The 23,231-nt window shown below is 46.1% G+C and overlaps 1 protein-coding gene and 1 long non-coding RNA gene across 3 annotated transcripts in view; one reads left to right on the forward strand and one right to left on the reverse strand.

The window, feature by feature from the left end:
• Positions 1–23,231, reverse strand: part of LOC138808007 (uncharacterized) — a 386,844-nt gene that overhangs the window by 33,654 nt on the left and 329,959 nt on the right. The window lies entirely within an intron of this gene.
• Gabra1 (gamma-aminobutyric acid type A receptor subunit alpha1) overlaps positions 1–23,231 on the forward strand; it is a 46,480-nt gene that overhangs the window by 19,322 nt on the left and 3,927 nt on the right. For both annotated transcript variants that reach the window (XM_069993951.1, XM_069993953.1), the window contains exons 5-9: positions 2,985–3,205; positions 4,208–4,290; positions 10,512–10,655; positions 17,664–17,816; positions 22,925–23,127. In XM_069993951.1, the coding sequence (XP_069850052.1) occupies positions 2,985–3,205; positions 4,208–4,290; positions 10,512–10,655; positions 17,664–17,816; positions 22,925–23,127 (804 nt within the window). The remainder of the gene's footprint in view (positions 1–2,984; positions 3,206–4,207; positions 4,291–10,511; positions 10,656–17,663; positions 17,817–22,924; positions 23,128–23,231) is intronic.

Here is a 23,231-nt window from a genome sequence, read left to right on the forward strand (position 1 = left end):
GAAACAGCGTTAGCGAGAAGATGGCGAGGACCTGAGGTGTCCGTTCTTGAGAATCTCTGTCCATAGTCACCGATGACCCTGGCGTCTCACTCCTCTTCCAACTCCATGAAAGAGGGGTCTGGCCCGCCTTGGCCCAGATACCAATTCTGTTGTTAATCTACTGAACAATGCACACTGTCTCCTGGGGCAAGGTTGTGCTCTGGCCAGGGCCACCAAGGGCCACCTAATTGCTAAGGCGGTCACACAAGGACAGTTGTCACAGCATGGGGGGGGGGGGTAAATAATTACCCTCTTGCCCAGCGTTGGTGGCTCACACCTGTAACCCTAGCTACTCAGGAGGCTGAGATCCGAGGATTGCAGTTCAAAGCCAGCCTGGGCAGGAAAGTCCATGACACTCTTGTCTCCAATGAACCACCAGAAAACCAGAAGAGGTGCTGTGGCTCAAAGTGGTAGAGCGCTTCCCTTGAGCAAAAGAAGCTCAGGGACAGAGCCCAAGCCCTGAGTTTAAGCCCTACAACTGACCCTCCCCTCAAATATATGTCTATATCTAGTTCTATCTATATCTATAATTTAGATATGTATTTACACTTTTGGTTAGGCACAGACCAACCCTCAATTGTGTTATCCAACTTTTATTTCTGCTTTGAACAGAGGCAAAATTAGAAAGAAATTTACTTCATAGCATTGTTCTCTCTCTCTCTCTCTCTGTGTGTGTGTGTGTGTGTGTGTGTGTGTGTGTGTGTGTGTGTGTGTGTGTGTAGACAGAGGAACAGAGGAAGAGAGGGAGAGAGACAGGCTACTGAAGCATTTGAGGAAAGAATGTCTGAAATGAATTTGAGAATTTCATTGTGCACCAGTAGCTGAGTCAAGCCGGGTTGATGTCAACACACTAAACCTGTATTTATTAGGACTCTCATTAAGTCCTAATTTTGTAATGGAATCATTGTCTTTGAGATATGTTTTGCCAAAGAATTGATAATAAAAATCTATTTTAAGCTTATTTTATATTCAAACTATGTTATTAGCAACCCAGATTCCTGGAAGAAGCAGACAAAGGAGACAATAGTTTAGATCTGTAGGGGTCTGGTCAGCTTGAACACCTTTGCAATCTTAATTTATAAGTGGCCATTTTCCTGTACTTCGGAGCAGACTGCCTGGCTCAGTTGGAGAGCAGATAAAATGAGTCACACATCATCTCCCACAAATCCAGCTCTTGTTCAGAGGAAGAGAAAATGCAGGGTCTAGACTAGATCCATCCACCTGCTTCCCTGACAGACCAGTACTGTCACATCTGTCCCTTGGCCATGCAGTCCCTACTCCACCTCCCACTTCTCTCCTCTAAGGAAATACTCTTCCAAGCTCATCACATCCACCATGAGTGCATCTGACAGCACTCAGGGCTAAATAGTTTCTCTCTCTGCTGAATTTAATGATGCTTAGCAAATGTTTGCCATGTGTAAATTCTGGTCATGGATCATGGCGACTTTCACCTGCCAACTCCAGACAGAAAATCCTAAGAAATGAGGCAGCTTGCATGGCCTACATCAATGGAATGGTGTCAGGTGGTGTCTTGGTATCTCAGTAATGAGCATGATGCCTGGCATGTGGCAAACTATCCACGAACAATGTGGTTTCCTCCACAAGTTAAGGAGTTCAGCCAGAGGATAGTGCTTCATTCAGTCCTTACCCAATCTTTCTTAATTCCCCCGGAAGAGGCAGGTAGTGAAATTCATACACACAAGGCCTGAACACTTGACACTAGTTCTGTCCTGAAGAGGGTATGTGTAAGATTAAGAATAACGCACAAAACCAGCTGCTTTCGGATGCACCAGATTTTAGAGGATTCAAATCACATGGCGTGATGTTTTCAAGTTAGTGTTCCTTCCGGTTTGGAGCCTTTGGAGATGAATGAATGTGGTCATCTTTATTCTAAACCCCTGAGCTCCAAACGTAATGCCAGGAGACAGGCATTGCAAGGAGGAGTACTACTCTTTCATTCTTAGGCACTGGTAAGTCACGTTGGTTATTTTCAGATTGGCAGGTGCTATCTGTGGCTCCTGCCATAAGGAATGCTGTGTTTATTCAAATAAATGGCTGTGAATGATGATGAAGCTCACACATTTCTCATGGGACTTATCTAACACAATCACACATACACACACACCCCATAAACATGCACACATGGGCCCATTCTGAATTCTTTCCATTCTTGCTCTCTTGCGTCTCCTCTTCTTTCTCTCTCTCCCCACCCTTCTCCCCTTCCCTTCTCCTCTCCTTCCTCTCTTCTCTCTTCCCCTCCTCTTCCCCTCAACCCCCATGTTCTCTGGAAGGGATCCTAATTACCAGTGGATATTGATATCTTATTTTCATAATCTTCTCTGTGTAGGAGGATTGGAAGTCTATATACATTATCGGTGAAAAAAATGTTTACTTAGCCAAAAAAGGAGATGAGATTTTTTATACCTACTTTAAACCTATGATTGCATAGGATTTGGTTGTTAATTTCGGGCGGAGCCCCCACAGAACACTCTGCTTTACTTTTATGACTGGGATTACCTAATTGAAGGGTTTTCTTGATCATGCTGCCTTCTAACATGACTTTTCTTTTCATTGCATTGCATTTTGTGTCTTCTAGTGCTGCAGTGTGGTAGGTTACCTTCATCTGACATACACAACAAGGTGAACATTGGGGATTATTTTTTCAATCCAAGCAATATATCAGGGATTACATGTTACTTCTTTCCTGGGGTGGTGCTGGGGTTTTGAACTCCATTCCTAGGCAGACATACTATCCCTTCAGCCACACCCCACCCTAAAGGTCTGTAAGAAGGAGCCAGTGTGCCCACGCCACCGCAGTTTCCTTCTGGAAATACCACCTAACCTCTATTCTGCTTCCGGCATGACGACAGCCGCCCTCTTTGCAAGCTACTGGCCTTGCAAGATAGGACACCGTGTCCTCTTTTCCGTTTCCCCAAACCGCCCAGGAGTATACAATAGACGTGTTTTTCCGGCAAAGCTGGAAGGATGAGCGGCTGAAGTTTAAAGGACCCATGACAGTGCTCCGCCTGAACAACCTCATGGCCAGTAAGATCTGGACCCCGGACACCTTCTTCCACAACGGGAAGAAGTCTGTGGCGCACAACATGACCATGCCCAACAAGCTGCTGCGGATCACCGAGGACGGGACCTTGCTCTACACCATGAGGTGGGGGGCGTGGCCGTGCACCAGGGGGCGTGGCCTGCCTCAAGGGCAGGGTGTGGCCATGCACGGCGGGGGCGTGGCCTGTACCTAGGCGGGGAGGGCATGGCTGCATCAAGGGGAGGGTGTGGCCTGGGCTGTGGGGGCGTGGCCTGTACCTAGGAGGGCATGGCTGCATCAAGGGGAGGGCGTGGCCTGGACCGTGGGGGCGTGGCCTGTACCTAGGAGGGCATGGCTGCATCAAGGGGAGGGTGTGGCCTGGACCGTGAGGGCGTGGCCTGTACCTAGGCGGGGAGGGCATGGCTGCATCAAGGGGAGGGTGTGGCCTGGGCTGTGGGGGCGTGGCCTGTACCTAGGAGGGCATGGCTGCCTCAAGGGGAGGGCGTGGCCTGGACCGTGGGGGCGTGGCCTGTACCTAGGAGGGCATGGCTGCATCAAGGGGAGGGCGTGGCCTGGGCCATGGGGGCGTGGCTTGTACCTAGGCGGGGAGGGCATGGCTGCATCAAGGGGAGGGCGTGGCCTGGGCCGTGGGGGCGTGGCCTGCACCCCGGGCCAGGGCGCTGCGGAGCTCTGCGGGGCGCCCGGCCGGGGCTGGAACCTACAGGTCCTATGGAGAAGATGATACAAATTGCTTTGTAGTCATGTGAGATCAGACGCGTTTCGTGAAACACTTTCTGAATACTTCTCTTTTCAAAGCCGTGACCGGGGCTGGGAGGTGGCTCCGGGGTAGGGCGCCCGCCTCGCGTGCGTGAGGACCTGGGTTCGATCCCGCAGCCGGAGGTGGCGCTGTGGCTCTGGGATAGAGCGGAAGAGCTGGGGACAGCGCGCAGGCCAGGGTTCAGGCCCCAGGCGCGCACGCGGGCCTCGCGGGGCGGGGCGGGGTGGGGGGAGGCCCCCCACGCCTCGGCCCGCACGCGCCCCGCCTCCACGCCCCTGGGGACAGGCCTCAGCCCGGAGGAGGCCGCCAGCCGCGGGTTCGCGTCCTGACCCGTGTGTGTCCTGCCCTAGGCTGACCGTGCGAGCCGAGTGCCCCATGCACCTGGAGGACTTCCCCATGGACGCCCACGCCTGCCCGCTCAAGTTCGGAAGCTGTGAGTGCCCTCTGCCGAGACTTCCGGCCCCCCTGCCCCCCCCCCGCCCCGCCCGTGCTGTCTGCCGAGACTTCCGGCCCCCAGGTCCCTCCCTGCCCCACCCCCGGCCCACCCGTGCTGTCTGTCCTGGCCCCTGGCCCCTGGGCGCTCCTCGGGCCCTCGGCCTGGCCCCTGGCCCCTGGGCGCTGGGCGCTCCTCGGCCTGGCCCCTGGCCCCTGGGCGCTGGGCGCTCCTCGGCCTGGCCCCTGGCCCCTGGGCGCTCCTCGGCCTGGCCCCTGGCCCCTGGGCGCTGGGCGCTCCTCGGGTCCTTGGCCTGGCCCCTGGGCGCTGGCCCCTGGGCGCTCCTCGGGTCCTCGGCCTGGCCCCTGGCCCCTGCGCGCTGGGCGCTCCTCGGGTCCTCGGCCTGGCCCCTGGGCGCTGGGCGCTGGGCGCTCCTCGGGTCCTCGGCCTGGCCCCTGGCCCCTGGGCGCTGGGCGCTCCTCGGCCTGGCCCCTGGCCCCTGGGCGCTGGGCGCTGGGCGCTCCTCGGGTCCTCGGCCTGGCCCCTGGCCCCTGGGCGCTGGGCGCTGGGCGCTCCTCGGGTCCTCGGCCTGGCCCCTGGCCCCTGGGCGCTGGGCGCTCCTCGGGCCCTCGGCCTGGCCCCTGGGCGCTGGCCCCTGGGCGCCTCTCGGGTCCTCGGCCTGGCCCCTGGCCCCTGCGCGCTGGGCGCTCCTCAGGTCCTCGGCCTGGCCCCTGGGCGCTGGGCGCTCCTCGGGTCCTCGGCCTGGCCCCTGGCCCCTGGCCCCTGGCCCCTGGGCGCTGGGCGCTCCTCGGGTCCTCGGCCTGGCCCCTGGCCCCTGGCCCCTGGCCCCTGGGCGCTGGGCGCTCCTCGGCCTGGCCCCTGGCCCCTGGCCCCTGGGCGCTGGGCGCTCCTCGGGTCTTCGGCCTGGCCCCTGGCCCCTGCGCGCTGATGGGAGGCAGCGGCCCTTGGAGCTCAGCGCCCGCCCGTCACGGGCAGCCAGTGACAGTGCGCAGGCCCTGGGGCCGCCATGGCCGGGCTGGCTTTCAGGGTCTCTGTCTGTTTGAGTTCCCGCTTACCCCTCCTCCTGGCTGGCGGGTTTGGTCTGAAGTTACCGAACCCGAGTGCCAGATGAAACGTCTTCAGAAGCAGCAGGACAAGAGAGAAAGGGCCCTCCCTAGGGGAGGTTCTTGTTAGAAAGTTCTAGATCATCGGGTGGTGCAGGAAGGCCGCGCAGCCCGCACGCAGACGCCCCAGCCCAGGCTGCCGCCTAGGACTCGCTCGCCCTCCGACATGCGCCTTACATCCGGGGTCACTTTTGTGTCCCCCGAGCACTGGCTCCCATGTTTTTAAGTGAAGAATGTGCCTATCCTAAAAGAGGAGCTGATTTGGGCAATGACACGTTAGGATTTATTTCCCTAGTAAGAATAGCTTGATAAACGTTTCATATTTTATATGTAGTTTATATTTTCATATAAGATGGATGGAGGGAAGTGATGGGTGGTGGGCTGCTCGTTTTGACTGGTGAAACTCCAGCCATGGCACCTTCTTTTCAAGAAGCGGACAAACCATTGGTGAAAAAGAGACGAGTACCTTTATCAAAAAAGATAAAAGCTCAGCTAACAGGCTTCTCCTCATATCCCATTAATTAAATGTGTGTCACGTTGCCAAAGTTATTTGAGAAGGAGGTTGGGAAGAAAAATATTTTTATCTGGGTACATTTGCAACCTGAATAATTTTGGAGATAATTTTAGGAAGAAAGAAATGGATTGTGTGTGGAAAACAACTAGTGAATCACACAGGAAAACTAGAGTAAAGAAAAGCACCTAGGCAGCTATCCGCCTCAGTGCCTTTGCACGGGATCTTTGCTATGCCAGCATTAACTCTACCCTCGATGCTTGACAGGCCTACCACCATTCTTATCTAAACATAAATATCCCCAGGGCCTTCTTTGGCTATGTCATAGACATTTGGCAACAGTCCTATCAATCTCAGCCTGCTTGATTCAAGAGCACATTTATTTCAGGCTGCTTCTCAAAGTGTTATTCCTTTTATTCATTGGTTAGTGCATTTAGTTTCTGACGCATGCCACTTTTGTGAGAGCAGGGCCCACGGAACGCATTTCCTAATGCAGAGGTCAATGCAATGATTTCTGGCACTACCTGCTGATTGTACAAAGACAGATCAAACTCATCGGGCTGCAGATATGTCTTCAGGGCTCAGGCTGTGGAGAAGAGGGGTGTGAGGTGTGGGCAAATCCAGCTAAGAAACTTGGCTTTCCCCGCAGACCTGGCCTGGAGAGAGGAGGGGATCTGTGGCGGGATTAGCCTGTTCAGCCAAATGCAAATTGGTGGGACTTGGTTTCTGGAGCAAAGACCTTGCTAAAATGTCAGCAAGGAGGATGCGCCAGAGGGGCTCAGGAAGGGAGAGAACGCTTCCCCGTGAACGGTGAAGAGAGGGGCTCCTTTCCACGTGCGCCCCCTCCCCCAGGATCAGAGCCAGGAAAGCAGAGAGCAAGACAACCACAGTTTAGGGGCAGCCCAGGAAGGAGCTGGTGAAGGATGCCCTTAGTTCCATCTGCCCAGGGGGCCCAGACAGGAGGAGCCCAGAGCCACACCGGATCCTGCCTGAGAAGTGAGTGGAGCAAAAAAGAGCTGGTGGCATGATTCAGGTGGTCGAGCCTCTGCCTACCTGTCACAAAGTCCTGAGTCCAAGGCCCAGAATGTACTGCCAATAAAGACTAAATAAGGAGTAAACGAGAGATTCGGGTGCTGGATTCTGATGTTAAGATCCAGGCAAATGTCGGGTTTGGAAGCTCTTCGTAATTGTCTGCTTATCTGACCGGTTATGAGGCATGGTGCCTTGTAGACAAAAGAGAGAATGAATAGAAACTTAGATGAATTCTGGCAAATACATAGCTTCAGACATGATTTAGCTCAGCTGCCTCCTGCAGATGGGAAATCGGAGGCCGACAATAGAGAAGCGATAATACCAATTACACTCTGCTATTCCAATACTCAAGCTACCCTTCCAGTATTGTACCACCACCAAGTCCTGGAGTAACCCTGCCAGATCATCGTATCTCCATCATGTTTCCTTAGGTAATGCGACTGGGAAACAGAGTTCGAGATCTATGACTAAGTAGTTTTAGACTATTTTAATTATATCTTCCTTTCCTTAGGCTTAAGACATCTTAGCCCAGCATGGTGGCTCATGCCTGTAATTCCAGCTACTCAAGAGGGTTGCTGTTCAAAATCAGGCAAAAAGTTAGAGAGACCCCATCTAAGCCAAGCACGGCGGTGCATCCCTGTCATCCTACCTCTACAGGAAGCACAGATGAAAGCATAAATAGTTGAGAGTGACCCGTGTCGAAACCCGAGACCTCGCTTGAAAAACAGTGAAGGCAAAAGGGACTGGGGTATGGCTTAGGCTGCCTAGCAAGCAGAAGGCCCTGAGTTCAAACCCCAGTAAAACTGAAATAAGAAAACGACGACGTCTCCTCTTAAGTAAATTTCCATAGGAAATATTTCTAGATACTGGAATCTGAGGAATCAGTAGGATCTATTAGTCTTAGACCTTAAGGTTATGATGTCTCTACTGCAAATCATCTGCGTTGGCCATCTGAGTGCATTCTTTGCTAGTAAGAAGTGACCAGCACCTCCAATGAGTTGTCACAGCTGCTCTGTGGCGGATGTCCTGAGGACCTGCATGTGAACAGTGCCACAGCTCTACGGAATGAGAAACCAGGGGTGCCAGGCTCCGTGGCTCTCTACAATTGGCTCTGGCCATGGCTGCTAACAGCTAATCCATTTGTGGACTGCCTTCATCGCTAACGCCCTGAACACTGACTATACTTGCCTGGCTTATGAGCATTGAATACACAGTGTCTGCCTCTAAAATCTTACTAACGACAGTGGAGTAGAATGAATGACATGTTGCCCCATCGTTACCCCAGTTTTCCCTCTAAATAGGGATGTGCCACTAGTCATTCAGTGCTCTGTGCCTCAGTCTACCATCTGTGAAAGGTGAGGACACTGTGTAAACTGAAGTCAGTCCATACTGAGTTTCTTCTACTCAGTGTGTCTTCTTCAGAATTCAATTAGAAAAAAAAAGGTTTTGGCTACATGTAGGGATTTTGAAGTCCATAATAATGCAGTCTTTCTCAAACTAGGGTGTTCTGTGCTCCTCTGAGAGACTTAAAAGATCCTAGTTTATACTCTTCTCACATGATATGCAAAAGCTGACACATTTCACTCGTTAGGCCAATAAAGGCAACAGTGAAAGAGTTGAAGAATCAATACGAACACATTCCAAAGTAGCCGTTTGTCACCTTCATCTCTCTCAGGAACTACTAAATTATATTCTTTCAGACTCCTTGGAAAAATTTGTGTTAGAGATATCTGATTATCAACTGATCTATATATGATGTCGGAGCAGGTAGGATTCCTACAGAAAAACACAGAGCATTGATGACGTTTTTCTCTCACATCAACTTGAAGAAGAGATCTCTTGAATAAAAAACTCTGTCTCAGAAATGAAATAACATTATTTTCCAGGCAGCTTCATGATTTTACATTTCATAGTATTCCAGCTTAGATGAAGACGGATCGGGACACAGCCCCCACGCCTGGTCTCTGGGAACGGTGGGGGAAGAGCCATGAAGAGCCATTCCTCCAAAACAAAATCCAAGTTATATGCGATGACTATGTCAGAATAAACAGGAATATAGTCCAGATTAGAATGTATCCACTTTATTTTCCCATTTAAAATGGATTAAAACATCCTCAGGCCCTGGGGACTGTGTCCACTAAGGAAAGAACTGGCCACTGGCCAATGAGTGGAGCTTTGGCCAACTTTGGCTTTCATGCCCTCATGCCCTGGAAATAGCTTATTTTCTCTACTGTAATATTCCTGATTACTTCAATATCCCTTTGCATTTGACCAGAGAAGAGCAAGTAGTATTTCCACTTATGGGAAACACAGGTTCTTTTTTTTTTTTTTTTTTTTGTCAGTTGTGGGGCTTGAACTCTGGGCCTGGGCGCTGTCCCTCAGCTCTTCAGCTCAAGGCGAGCGCACTACCAGTTGAGCCACAGCGCCACTTCCGGTTTTTTCCTAGTGTTTTTTTTTTTTTATTGGAGTTAAGAGTCTCATGGACTTTCCTGCCCGGGCTGGCTTTGAACTGCGATCCTCAGATCTCAGCCTCCTGAGTAGCTAGGATGACAGACGTGAGCCACGGGCGCTCGGCGGCACAGGTTCTATAACTGGGAATCCCAAGTCTAGGACTTCTCCTCCTCCCTGTTGCTGTTCTGTTACTGTCCCACTCCAGTCTTCATGGATATCAGATGTATGACCAAACCTCTCACAGGAAATGGTTAGACTGAAGGTGACACAGTAGATGAAAATGGCAGAGGAAAAGAGTTCTACCGTCATCACCACCATCTTCACAATGAAAAGCATCACCAATAAACAAGGGGCAGACTCGGCAACAATATTTCTAGAATTACTTTTCCCATTGATCCTAACTTGCTCCTGGCTTGATGTACTATAGATCCAAGCTACCGACCTTGTTCTTTCAATCTGAAAAGGTTTTCCTCTAACGCACTGGCTTTTTCTTACAAGAGAAGAAACATTTGCTTTTCTTTTAAAAAGTTATCTGCCATTTAATGAAACAGTTAATGAACACCGGTCCCTCACAACGCCCTTTCCCTAAGCTCTTCCCCATCAATTCTGCCTGCCTCAGTTTCTCATGCTGATCAGACACTTGTATCAACCTCACCTCCTGTGAGACCCCTCCCCCCATGTCAATCACCTTACTTGAAATGGTTCCCCAGTCAGTCTCTGACCCTTTCCCTAGGTGTGTATGGTTTTATTGTATTTAGCATTATATCGAATCATGCAGTTATCTGCGTCTCGGTTTGTATCCCTCCTCCTACAATGTATATCCTCTTAAGACCAGCAACCTTGTTTTCGTGCATTACTGTATGCCTAGCACAGAACTGGGTCCATCGTAGATACTTAACGATCATCTGTTGGACAAATGAGCAAATGGCTGAAAGGAGAAACAAGTGTTTTGGTATTCCCAAGAGAATGAGCACAGGTGTTCCTCTCCTAGCCTGTGCCCTGAAACCAGGAGATTGCAAATAGGAAGCTGATAAAACACACTAACCAATTAGGAGAACCAATGAGGCGAAAATGCATTGATAGTGCCCATCCTCTCCTTTTAGACGCTTATACAAGAGCAGAAGTGGTCTACGAGTGGACGAGAGAGCCGGCTCGATCCGTGGTGGTGGCAGAAGATGGGTCCCGCTTAAACCAGTATGACCTTCTTGGACAGACCGTAGACTCTGGCATTGTTCAGTCGAGCACAGGTAAGTGTCATTTGCTTTTCATGACTGTTGTAGGAATCTCTTCCAGATCACCCCATTATTGTCATGAACTAATGAATCTTGGCGAGCCTTTCACAATGATTGGTACAGTCAGACATTAAAACATCAGCTGCTGTACAAATCCACTTATATGTCTACCCACGGAGCTCCTCGGGCTAAAGCCATTGGAGATGTAGCCACAACGCTGGTCACCCAGTGCCACCCTCTCTGACAGGGGTCATTGATGTCCTTGTGATATCCTCTAGTTGCATTAGATACTATTAAAAAGCTGAACCTAAGCAGGTCCTGGTGGTTCACACCTGTCATCCTCACTGCTCAGGAGGCTGAGATCTGAGGATCATGGTTCAAAGCCTGCCCAGATAGGAAAGTCCCCACAAGACTCTTATTTCCACTTAACCAGTCAAAAACGGAAACTGGAGCTGTGGCTCAAAGTGCTAGAGCACTAGCTTTGAGCAAAATTGTTCAGGGACAGCGCCCAGGCCCTGAGTTCAAGCCCAAAGCCTGATCCAAAAAAAAAAGCAAAAAGCTGGGCCTGAATTTTTGACGTTCCTTCAAACAATGAGGTTAGCAACATCCTGTCTTAAATCTGATTATGGGACCTGATAATTATAAATAAAAGCTGACTTTTTAACAATTAGGTAAACTTCCATTCCCCGTAAATAAACTTCCATTCCCCGTAAATATTTTAAAACATTCAATTCCTGAAATACTTTCAAGAGCCAACAAATTATTTTCACAGGTGTCTTAGAAAACTGGAATTTATGTCATTTACTTTGATTTGTGATTTGTTTAAAAAAGGTAATTTAGTAGTGTTTAAGGATAGTGATATTAATATTCTCATAAAAGTTATTTTAAATATTAGATTTTTATCTTGGGACATGCACAATCACTACACATTCCATTGTTTTTTTCATTATCTCTTACCATGATTGTTGAGTAAGTACTGCTTTAAGAACCCACAGTCATCTTAGAAGTTCAAAAATATTCCTATCTCTTGGTTTTGAAAATGGGAAACGCTGTTGCATTAAAGATGGGCTTGTAGCCAGGCACATGGCTCAGTAGTAGAGAAGTTGCTTCATGTGCAAGGCTTTGGGTTTGATCCCCAGCAGAGGAAGAAACTCAAGAAGGAAGGGAGGAAGGGAGGGGGACTGAGAGGGAGGGAAGGAAGGGATGGTAGAAAATGATGCAGAATGTTCCATAGTGGCTAACTTGAGCTATGAAAATACCCCAAGGTGGAAAATTTGTCTTTCTTACAGTCTATTGTGTTGTAAAAGATACTAAAATAAGCAGTGTTTATTTCTTAAACATGGATGCTATTATACGCTGGATATGATGACAGGCCCTAGCGAATCACTGCTAGAGAAGGCACAGACCTTGCTCTCTCGGAATGTGGACTCTGCGAGCAGACAGCACATAGACTGCAATTATGGAAATGGGTGGCAAGTGCTGTGATTAACCCTTGGGGCGAGGTCAGGGGCCATGCCTGTCTTCAGTTTCCCTGTGATTTCCCGCGGCAGTGGGGACACCAGAGGCCCTGTTCATGAACATCTGGAGATAACCTAGGTAATTGAAGGAGGCCTGCTTCAGGAGCTGGCTTTTCACTCTTCCCGTCCGCATGTGCTGGGGGACAGAGTATCAGATGCGGCAGGTTTCCATGCATTGGTATCAGGGTGGAGGCTGGAGGGTGATGCCAAGGAACCACGAGACCAGCAGGAGCAGGCATGCAATAGTAGGACAATCGGGAAGGCTGGGAGGAGGAGGCCTTCCCTCCAGTTCCAGTCCTGAGAACCTTGACCACGTCACCAGAGCCCTCCATGGCCCCTCGTTCCCATGTCTGTAAACAACTTGAGACGTACTTCACCTATTGCTTCCTAAGGATTCAAACTACCTACTTTGTAGGTAGAAAATATCTCACTGTTTCTTCCAGAAGTCTAGAGAATAATGGAGGAAGAGAGCCCATGAAAATGGTTAGATAAAAGGCCTCTGTGTTCACCTGAACTTCTCCCAGGGACAGCAGTCTCCACAAATGAACTGCTTCCTACTCGCCACCATCAACACACGGTGAACACAGAATCGCGCGGCCCCTTGACCCCCATCAGCTCCAACACTGCTGCTATTTCCAGGCCGTCAGGGGGAAGGGATGAGGATCCTAGCACCATCTTTGGGTTTTACAAATCCAGAGTGCACACACTGAAGAGGCACGCCCTCCTCCCAGAGCTAAAAATGAGCTTGATGGCATCTTATGGAACAGGAGCAAAACCAGGATGGAAACGGCAGAGTGGTGAATTCTCACCAGGTTTCCAAATCAACCCGATTCTCAATTACTCATCCACTTAGCAACTTGTTCCTTCTGCCATTTGATCATTTTCTGTGTAAAACACAGTGACTTCACCCAGATAAGAGAGATGGAAGACACCGGCCCTTCCGGCAGGAAGTGAGTGAGGCAAGGAACTAATATTATTGGCATTCTTCTATTCTACTACCTTCACAGAGTAGTTCTAGAATTGTAAAATTATCATTATCCTCATTTTATAGGCTGAATATCTGTCTGTACCCCAGGGATGTTTGGTCAGTTTCAAAGTCACACAGGTACAAAGAGGGAAAGGTAGAATTAGATCTAGGGCTGTGGGGCTGTAGAGTGAGTGCTGTTTGTTACACAGCATACATGACTGCTAGACAGGACTTTGAAACATGTGTCCTCTCCAGGTGTACCACCGCCAGGATCCAAATGCTGGCTATATCTCTTATGGATTCTGTGAGTTTCGGAAATGTGTTCATTTTTCTCTTCACCTCTTCCCATATATCTAACTCATAAACTGCTGTGAGATTCAAGTGGGAAAACGCGTATCTGCTGCTTAGGGGTTTCTGGTGTGTAAACACTCTGGAATGGATATCAGATGTTTCTATTAGCGATGGTGGGGCTGGGGCCAGGGAGCTTCGTGTTGCTGTAGAGGAGGATGAGGTGTGACTGGAACTAGATCCCAGCTGAGACCCCCCAGGCCCCTCCCATCCCATCCCATCCTGTGACACTCACTAAGCATTTCTTTAAGGGGAATTCCTGACAAAGTCACCATGGTGACCACAGATCACACACGATGACTTAGGCAGAAAAGTAAAGCAAATGAAATTTAGCATTAGGCATAGAAATCACAAGCGTGTTGAAAAGCCGATGAGACTGGATGCACAAGCAGTGTTTAAACAGATGCAGTGATGACCCCAAGTTCCTCATATTTGCCAAGTTAAAGCTGATCTAGGTTAGTTGGGGAAATAAGATGTACCTTCGGAGTGACTTTCATCATTCCTCAGAACAGAAGACTAAGAAACTATGGGTCCTCTCTTCTCAGATACCCCTGCTTTCCTGGATGATATGATTAAGGGTGACCTTGCTAAGGTCAAAGTACTGAGGAAAGTAACTGACTCCTTTTGACCACAGAGCCTCAGTGATCATCAACACTCCTCAAAGAGTCAGAGGCGCTCATTTATAAAGCCCAGTACACGATTTCTACAAAACTAATTATAAACATAGAATGCGAGACCTAAACAGAAAAAAGAGAGAAAGAGAAAAGGTGCTCTCTGGTTACCTGGTCAATTCTTTTCTATTTCAAATCAGGAAATGGCTCGAGGTTAAGTGGCCTACCACTGCTCCTGAAACACTACCACCGATGTCTGAAATACGTTAATACAGCACTTCGTTTCAAATGCTCTTATCTGTAGGAAATACTGAATTTAAACAACTTGGAAGGAATATTATAGCATTTTGTGGACTCAGTATACAATAACACTTTATTAAGAGGCCGAGTGGTTGATTTCCTGAGCTGGTCAGAGTGTATATATCTGTTGTTCTATCTTTTAATTAGTAACCTGAGTAAGATGGGAACCAGATTTTTTAAAAAAATTACTTTCACATTTTCCTCAAAGCATCCTGGAAAATAGTTCAGCTAAATACTTTTCTATTAATTGGACAAATCAGCAAAGCAAAATCAGGTGAATTATTTATCTTCTAGTAACTAACATTTGGGAAAGTGAATGTGAGGAGGCAGCTCTAACCGCACATTACTGACAGGTTTTGCCACATCACATCCCTTTCTCCATTCCTCTACTCTCATTTATTTTATATTGTAATAGATCAGAAATATTGTTACATCTAATTTACCCAGTTCCCCTAGGGCTCGATGATATGTAGAAGGATATTTGAATAGCAAGTCTTCAAGACTGTTGAATTAGAGAAAAAGCATTTCACATGCTTAGAGCATAAGCATTTGGTGTCTAGACGCTCAATCCAATTTTGTTGTTGTGTTTTCGTTTTATTTTTAAATTATTACAACTTGATTCAGACGTTGCTGTCCTTTCTTTCCCTCACTTAAAATTTTAGTGCCAACCCTCCTTAAATTTCACTTAATTTAAGGAGATGTTTCCAAATATTACAAATCCTCCTATGCTTTCCACAATCTGTAAGGGAAAGAACTTGTTTATAAAACAAACATAATGTCAAATAGTGGCTCCTTAGATCCCTAAAACACCCTCTTCTTTTCAGACTCAGCAAAAAAATGCCACACCACACACAACAAACAATAATTAGACCTGTGTAGGTACTCATCTTCCAGGCATTATAGGAAAGATGGATTTTTTTTTTTGCTTTGAGATGGTGACATTTTGCTGGGCACCGGAACGACTGGTCAGGAATAATAACGCGCACCCTGTGGTGCTGAGAGCCAGGAGGGGTTTGTCCTCACAGGAATGGATTTTAGCTGAGCTTTTGGAAGACTGGCTTTCTGAATTTTGTTTTCATATTTGGATCACTCCTTTCTCTTTTATTTGACCTTGAAGGCATCACCAAAGGCATATAGACAATATAGAAAATTAATTAGCTAGCAGTTGGCTTATTCTTCAAATGCAGATAGTCATGGATTTCGTTTTGTGTGACCATTTCATCACAGACAGGTGTGGCTTCAGAGGACGTGTGGGGTCACGCTGTATCTGAAGAACTGCTTCTCTCTTTCAGTTTGGTAGGATGGGCATAAACATACAGATAACTAAAATAAAACATACGAGACGCTATGGTACATATAAACAACAGCTATAAATTAAGTTGAAAGAATTTGGGAGACGCTTGGAAAATAGCAGGTGTTGTCATTAATAATCATTACTACTGAGAGAGCAGGAATGAATGCATGGATGATTCTCTCCTGTAAACAGTCAATGCATTTCTTCTGCCAATACATTTACCAACGTGGAAGAAGAGTGGGGAGAACAGAGGAGTGAAGGGCACGCGTTACTCAAGGCTGTGCCGCGTGAGCAGCCAGCTGCCAGATGGCTGCTTTTCTTTCCTTTTCTCTGTTATTTTTCTCCTTTGGGTTGGTGCTATAGATTTAACTCGGCTCTTTGCAGAGCTGGCCCTGTCTGTCTGATCAAGGCTGGTCCTCTAACACTGGATCACCACCTCCAGCCTGGTATTTTTGCTAGTTAATTAGGAGATGGAGTTTCTCAGGCTTTTCCACCCTGGCTGGCTTCAAATCAAGAGCTTCTGATCTCAGTCTTCTGAGTGGCTAGGATTACAGGCATGAGCCACCAGCACCTAGCTACAGAAGTGAGATTTGTAAAGAGGCTCTGTTTATGGGGATCAAGGGGGTGCTAAGTAGTGGGAGTCATCTTATAGGGGTTGAAGTCAGGTGTCCAGAGGGCTGTACAAAGGTGTAAACTACACAGGGGAAGTTCAAAGGAGAAAAAAAAATGAGGGGGGGGGAAAAAAACCCTTGTAAATAGAATGGAGCTTTCTAATGCAGAACATATCTACTTCTCTTCTCTCCACCCACAGAGAGCTAAGCTTATCTTCTCGGTGACTCAGGACAAGAAGTTCTAGGATTTGTAATTGGAAAAAAAAATGTAACATGAAGAAACACAAACCATTCTTGCAGTTTGGGTGGTGTGTCTGCTGTTCCTGGCCTCTAAATAAAGCCAGGGTCTGAAGCGGAGAAAGACCATGGGGACGCTGAGGCTGCCAGGCTGGGCAGGGGTGCTGGATCACCAGCCGTCACAGGCCATGACGGAGCTCAGTGGCAGGGCGCTCCCCTGGAGGGTGTGAAGCTTTGGGATCGATCCCCAGTACTGAGAAAAGAAATACATCTAGTATACTTACAGATTTTTTTTTTCTGGCAACTTAAGAAATGGGTTGTAAATCTAGGTGGGAGCCGAACTCATGCTGCTAGGATGCTCTGGGAAAGGAAACTTGGAAACACGTGGAGCTCAGTCTGCTCCTCGCTTTGGATTTCAGGCCATCTAAATTACTCACTTTGGTCCAAAAAAGTATTAGAACTAAAATGTGCCTGTCCTGACTTGCCTACGGAAGTACCTGCAACAAACACCCTGAGCCAGTTCTGCATGTTCATCCTGATGTCTGCTCTTTTGGATTTTTTACTTTTTGGTGCTGGTACTGGGGCTTGAACTCAGAGTCTGGGTACTGTCCTTCAGCTCTACCACGTGAGCCAAGAGTCTGGGTACTGTCCTTCAGCTCTACCACGTGAGCCATAGTGCCACTTTGGCTATTTTTGAGTGGTTTATTGGAGATTAGAGTCTCATGGACTTTTCTGCCTGAGCTGGCTTCAAACCTCGATCCTCAGAGTGCAGGATTACAGGCGTGAGCCACCAATGCCTGGTTCTATTCTATGTCTATATTAATATATGTAACCAAATCTGGCACATTGAATCCTTAAAGCCAGTCTGCAAACAGATGATCAGATTTTTCCCCTAGACATCTTGTGTAGCAACGTGAGGGGGTTTGAGTATCTGCGAGGTTTCTGGAAACTCAATTTCATGCTCGTAGTGATTTGAATGTATAATAAAAGTGCTTCTTTTCTCTCTTGTTCAAAAGTCTTTATCTCCAGTGACTGGATGTCACATAGAGAAGGGACTGTGCTGCAAATGGAAAAACCTCAGAAACAATTTGCTTTCCAAGTTCAAATTGTTCAACTTTCCATCTGTCTCGCCCTCCAGGAGAATATGTTGTTATGACGACTCACTTCCACTTGAAGAGGAAGATTGGCTATTTTGTGATTCAAACCTACCTGCCGTGCATCATGACGGTCATCCTCTCACAAGTCTCCTTCTGGCTCAACAGAGAGTCGGTGCCAGCGAGGACTGTCTTTGGTAAGTGTCATGCAGCACGGGTCTAGAGGGCACTGAACACCACGTGTGCCATATGGCACAGAGATGGAAGCAATCTCTTGGACTTTGCTCTGACGTTACTCTGAAGGCAAGGGTCCAAGAATTGTTGTTATCCCTATTATAGTTTGGACAATACTGTTTTGGTGGTTAAGATCATTCTCTCTCTCTCTCTCTCTCTCTCTCTCTCTCTCTCTCTCTCTCTCTCTCTCTCTCTCTCTCTCTCTCTCTTTCTATCTATCTAGCCATTTCAGAGAGTGTGGATGAACTGCATTGATGACATTTGATCTGATTTTTAAGTATTTTTGCTTTTGTTTAAGGGGAGCAGGTTTAAAAGACATTCAAACAAATACACTGGGAATAGTTAATCTATCAGTACCCTTTGAAAAGACTCTCAGAAGACAGCCATAAAGTACATCCCTCCTCATATAAAATTCCTGTTTCTAAACAAAAACAGAACCAAAGCCCTCATGTTTCCTTAAAGAGGGAGAGCTCATGACTGACCCTGACCATATAAGGCTGTCCCGCTTTACCTAACACATACGCTACTGAAGAATTACAAAGATGCATGTTATCCTATGAAAACCTTTTAAGTGACCCAAATCATTCAAGTAATCTGGTGAAGAATTATTTAAAGGGCAAGCAACCTTTCTCTTTTTTTTTAAATTATAAACATTTTTTTATTGTGAAAATACTGTACAGAGGGGTTACAATTATATGGGCAAGATAATGAGTACATTTCTTATCAAGCATTGTTGCCTCCCCTCCTTTGTTTCCCCTTCCCATCCCTTCCCATCCTCCCCCCGCCCCCACCACCAAAGTTGGCAAGCTTTCTCTAATGGGAAAACTGCCGTCCTGGTGTTGTGTTTCAGAGTTTACATTTGATACAGTTTATATTTGATCCAGTATCCTATTTCAATTGTACTTATCAGATTGATGAAAGTATTTCACTATATTTATTCATTCAATCTATTTTTATTTGAAACCTACTATGATGCAATATGCTAGGAGCAAAATGCAATGTCAAATTGAACACAGACCGCTCTTCTCATTAGGGTAAATTCTGGAGCTTGATATTGGAAAAATGATAAAAATCATGGAGGCTAGTTACAGTGTGCCTTTACACTGGGCACTGCTTAATATAATTAACCTATATTCTGTCACTTAACCCTAACACTGCCCTACCTGTTATAAAGACTCTCATGTTACTTTCATAAATGTGAAACCACAGGAACACTACACTAAGTAGCCTGAGGGCCAGAAGCTCTGAGGGGGGCGGTGGGGGGTGAGGACAGCACACAGGCACTTAACCCCAGAGCTGGTGCCCGGGGCTGATACCATCCCACTGCGATGACAACATCTACGCCATTCCTTGAAACGTAATAATCACATGTTCACCCACGAAAGACACGATGACCAAGGTTTACTCTATAAATGCCAGTGATAGCCCTACTGTGCGGAAGACACTGTGGTCTGAAGGAGAGCACGGGACAGGCATCCCTCCACATGTGCCACACGTGGAAATCCAGATTCCACCACCAGTATCCTGAAAAGTTACTTATCTCAAACAGGACAGAGCCTCCAGCTCTGCGCACTGTCCCTGACAGCAGCCTCGTTACAAACACAGACCATGTCCAGTTCTAGAGCAAGAGAAAAGTTCATTTCAAACTCATTTCTCTTTATAATGGATATCAAGATGAATAAGTATTGAGATCCCCAGAGCCTGATCTTTTGGTAAGATTCTCACGTACGTGTGTGTGTGTGTGTGTGTGTGTGTGTGTGTGTGTGTGTGTGTGCGTGTGTGTGTGTGTGCGTGTGCGTGTGTGTGTGTGTGTGTTGTGTATCAGGACGCATGGATAAGTTTTGAATGTGTTTTGCTTTCTTTTATTTTTGATGAATAAGGCCATTACTTGAGTGAAAAAGATTCTTTTAGGTGCCATGTTTTCTCCTTCTCTCTGCAACAGATGCTACCCTTTCTACTTGGGAATTGTCCGAGGCATTTTTAAATGTTTTATATATCAAAAACATTGCTCTTAACATTTCCAGTGACTGTATATCGCAATCGACTCCTGCCCTTTTGAGAACAGAACTATATATGTGTAAACTCAGCTGGGCCAAGTATTTCTGTGTAACACGTTATATGTTTCCAGTGTTTAAGTTCAATCAGATCACAAATACAACTTTCCTAGACCTTTAGCCTTCTAACATTTATTTAGTACACATATTTCTATTCTTTTTAGCCTGAACTTAGCACATTACTCTGAGCTTTATATGTGCCTGAGTAGATCTCCAGTACTTAGAATACGAAAACAAGGAAAAACAAACTAACAAGAGTTGTCTTTTATAAGCTAATTTTCAAAAGAAGAATCTAGAATGCAACAGGCTGATGGCTTCTTCATGTCTTAAAAGGTCGTCCTCGTGGCTTTCCACACTCTCTTTCACTTGTAGGCAATGGGGTTTGTCATGTTACTTCCAGGAAGTTCCAAGTTTAGGGTCAGCCTCATCAGCTGCCATTTGTACAGAAATAGCTCATTTATCTTTCTGATTTCCAGTTGCCTATCAAGTGAGAGTTCAGGGAAAGTGAAATAGTGTTGGTCAAATAATTCAGTGAGACAATGATTATATATAGATCCATCTCTCTCTCTCTGTCTAGATATATATACGCATATATATGTATATATGCGTATATATATGTATATATATGCATATACATATATGCATATACACATATATATGCATATACATATATGCATATACATATATATATGCATATATACATATATATGTTTAGAACTTAGTGGCTGCTCAACAAGTTTTATTCCTTTTTTTCTCTAAGGATTTCAAGACACACACACACACACACAAACACACCCATACACTTCTTATGCTTTAGTGCTATTTAATTGCTCGCAGTCCGTGGATACTTTAGGTGGATGCATAACCATTGCAAATTACTTTGCAATGCTGCTATAAAAATATTTTTTTACTGATAGAATTATCAAATAGATATTGAAATTTGCAGTGATAACAGTCATTAATTTTGCCATTAGTCACTCTGAGCCTAAGAACTAAACACTTGATTATACTACCTCACTGAACACTCAAACAGCACTGTGCTTTTGACTTTAAAAAATCAAATAGCAAGGAAAAAAAAATCAAACAACAAAAACCAGAAACCCAAGATTGTGAAGCAGTTGTCCCAAGGTCACTCAGCAATTACACAACTGGGACTTGAAACTGGGTTGCTGTGTTCCCCAAACACTGACTTTTAATTACTTTGTTATTTTCTCTAGTTAGTATTGATATGTAAATTTGGGGGCTGTTTTCCAGCCAATATTCATTAAATGATTGTTAGTTATATAAAACCAACAGTGCCCCAGAATTTTCTGTAATCCCTCCAAAGCTCAAAGTGATTCTATTTCATATAACTCTGACCATGTGTCAAAGATAAAATGTTGATTAAAAAAATCTTGCCATATTTATTCTTGATGATATCCTTTCTTAGGCTATCTTGCCTTGAAATTCATGGAAAACTAGGGAATATTTGTTGGTGGGAAACAGATTATATTCACCACCTACCATGTGACCCAGCTGATTTTCTAATGAGAAGAATCACAGGTTCGAGCCTAAGGCACAAGAAAAGACAAGACCTACCACCGCAATACATTATTTATAGTGTTGAAACGATCATTTTGTACAACTACATTTGGTCCTGTGAGTGACGGGACAGAAATCTCCCTCTCTGGGAATTATACTGATGGTGGAGAGAAGGAGACAATGGAGTGCAAGCCGTCCAGTTTGGAGCTCTGGAGACTGAGGAGGTGTTTGTTTACCGGAGGATGCTGAGGATCAACAGTGGAGGAGCTCAAGTCTACTTCTGTGGCAGGTCACCTGTTTTCCTGTGGAGTATTTTCAAACGTTTTCCAGATGGACTAGGAGGAGCCTTGCAATATTATACTCAGTGCTGCATAGTACAGTGTATATTATGAACTGTTATGTACCATACTGCATTCTAATGGAGTAGATGAAGTATGCGACACTGATGAAATCAGCTATTTAGTTGAACATCCAACAATATCATCTTTTGCATAGTAATTCATCTTACCTAAATAAATTGAAAAGACTAACTTGAAAATGGCTTTGACCTTGAATGTAGGTCATTTAAATCCCTGCAGTGGAGTTCCAGAATGAGAGAGATTGAGACAGAATTAGCATAAAAGCAAAGAGCAGACAGACTTGTGGTTAAGGTTTATATTTTGCTTGTCTCTTAGCTGCTGACTTTAAGCAAATCTGTAAAATTTATTATGTATACACATATATACAGTATATATGTGTGTGTAATAGTTTTATGTAACCTGCTGTATATATACACATGTATATACATGTATACATAATATATGCATATATATAAAATATATAATATATACACATGTATACATATACTTGTATATGTGTGTAAATATGTATATATGTGTATGTATATGTATATGTGTATATATGTATATATATGTATATATACACATATACATACGCATAGACATGCATATATACATGTGGCTCCCAGGATTTTCTCTAAATGGACAGTTGTTTCAGAATCAGGAGAAAATAGTGAAAAAGAAAAAGAGTTAATAAAGTGGCAGATTATCATCCTAACACTTTATCTCTTAATTATCAAGCAATCACTGGCTTTCTGGTTGAATATTAAAAAAAAATCATAAACAACCCTGAGGATCTACATATTCCTTGTGGATCAGCGGCAGTACAGATCTGTGATTTCTCTTTCAAGAGCTGGGTACAATGAAGAATGTTCTTTTCTATTCTACTCAGCATGCCATATAGGGGAAGTGCCCATTTAAAAAAGTTCATGAGCAGATGAACAAACAGCTCCTCAACCAAACCTTGGTTTATCCCTCCAAGACTTCTCCTCAATCCTGCCATCCCACAATCCACAGAAGCCACCGGGGTTAGATTTTCATTCCTCCCCATTCCTAGCTAAAGTGGGATGGCTTACAAACCACATTTTGCACAGAGTGCTGTTGCTTTCCTTAGCTCCAGCGATGAGAGTTCGCCTGCTTTCTTTTCTTTCCCTCCAGGAGTGACAACTGTGCTGACCATGACCACTTTGAGCATCAGCGCCAGGAACTCCCTCCCAAAGGTGGCCTACGCCACGGCGATGGACTGGTTCATCGCCGTGTGCTATGCTTTCGTCTTCTCCGCTCTGATTGAGTTTGCCACCGTCAACTACTTCACCAAGAGGGGCTATGCGTGGGACGGCAAAAGTGTGGTTCCAGAGAAGGTAGGCACTTCCTCACACCTGCGGTACCCCCCACATGAAAACGTTTTAATGTAAAAGATCTGTAAAATGTTCTTACAGTCCACCCAGAGCAGCCCAGCCACGGT

The sequence above is a fragment of the Dipodomys merriami genome, unplaced genomic scaffold (genome assembly GCF_024711535.1).
Source record: "Dipodomys merriami isolate MVZ:Mamm:240054 unplaced genomic scaffold, mDipMer1.0.p SCAF_44, whole genome shotgun sequence".
In the NCBI taxonomy this organism is placed as follows: domain Eukaryota; kingdom Metazoa; phylum Chordata; class Mammalia; order Rodentia; family Heteromyidae; genus Dipodomys; species Dipodomys merriami.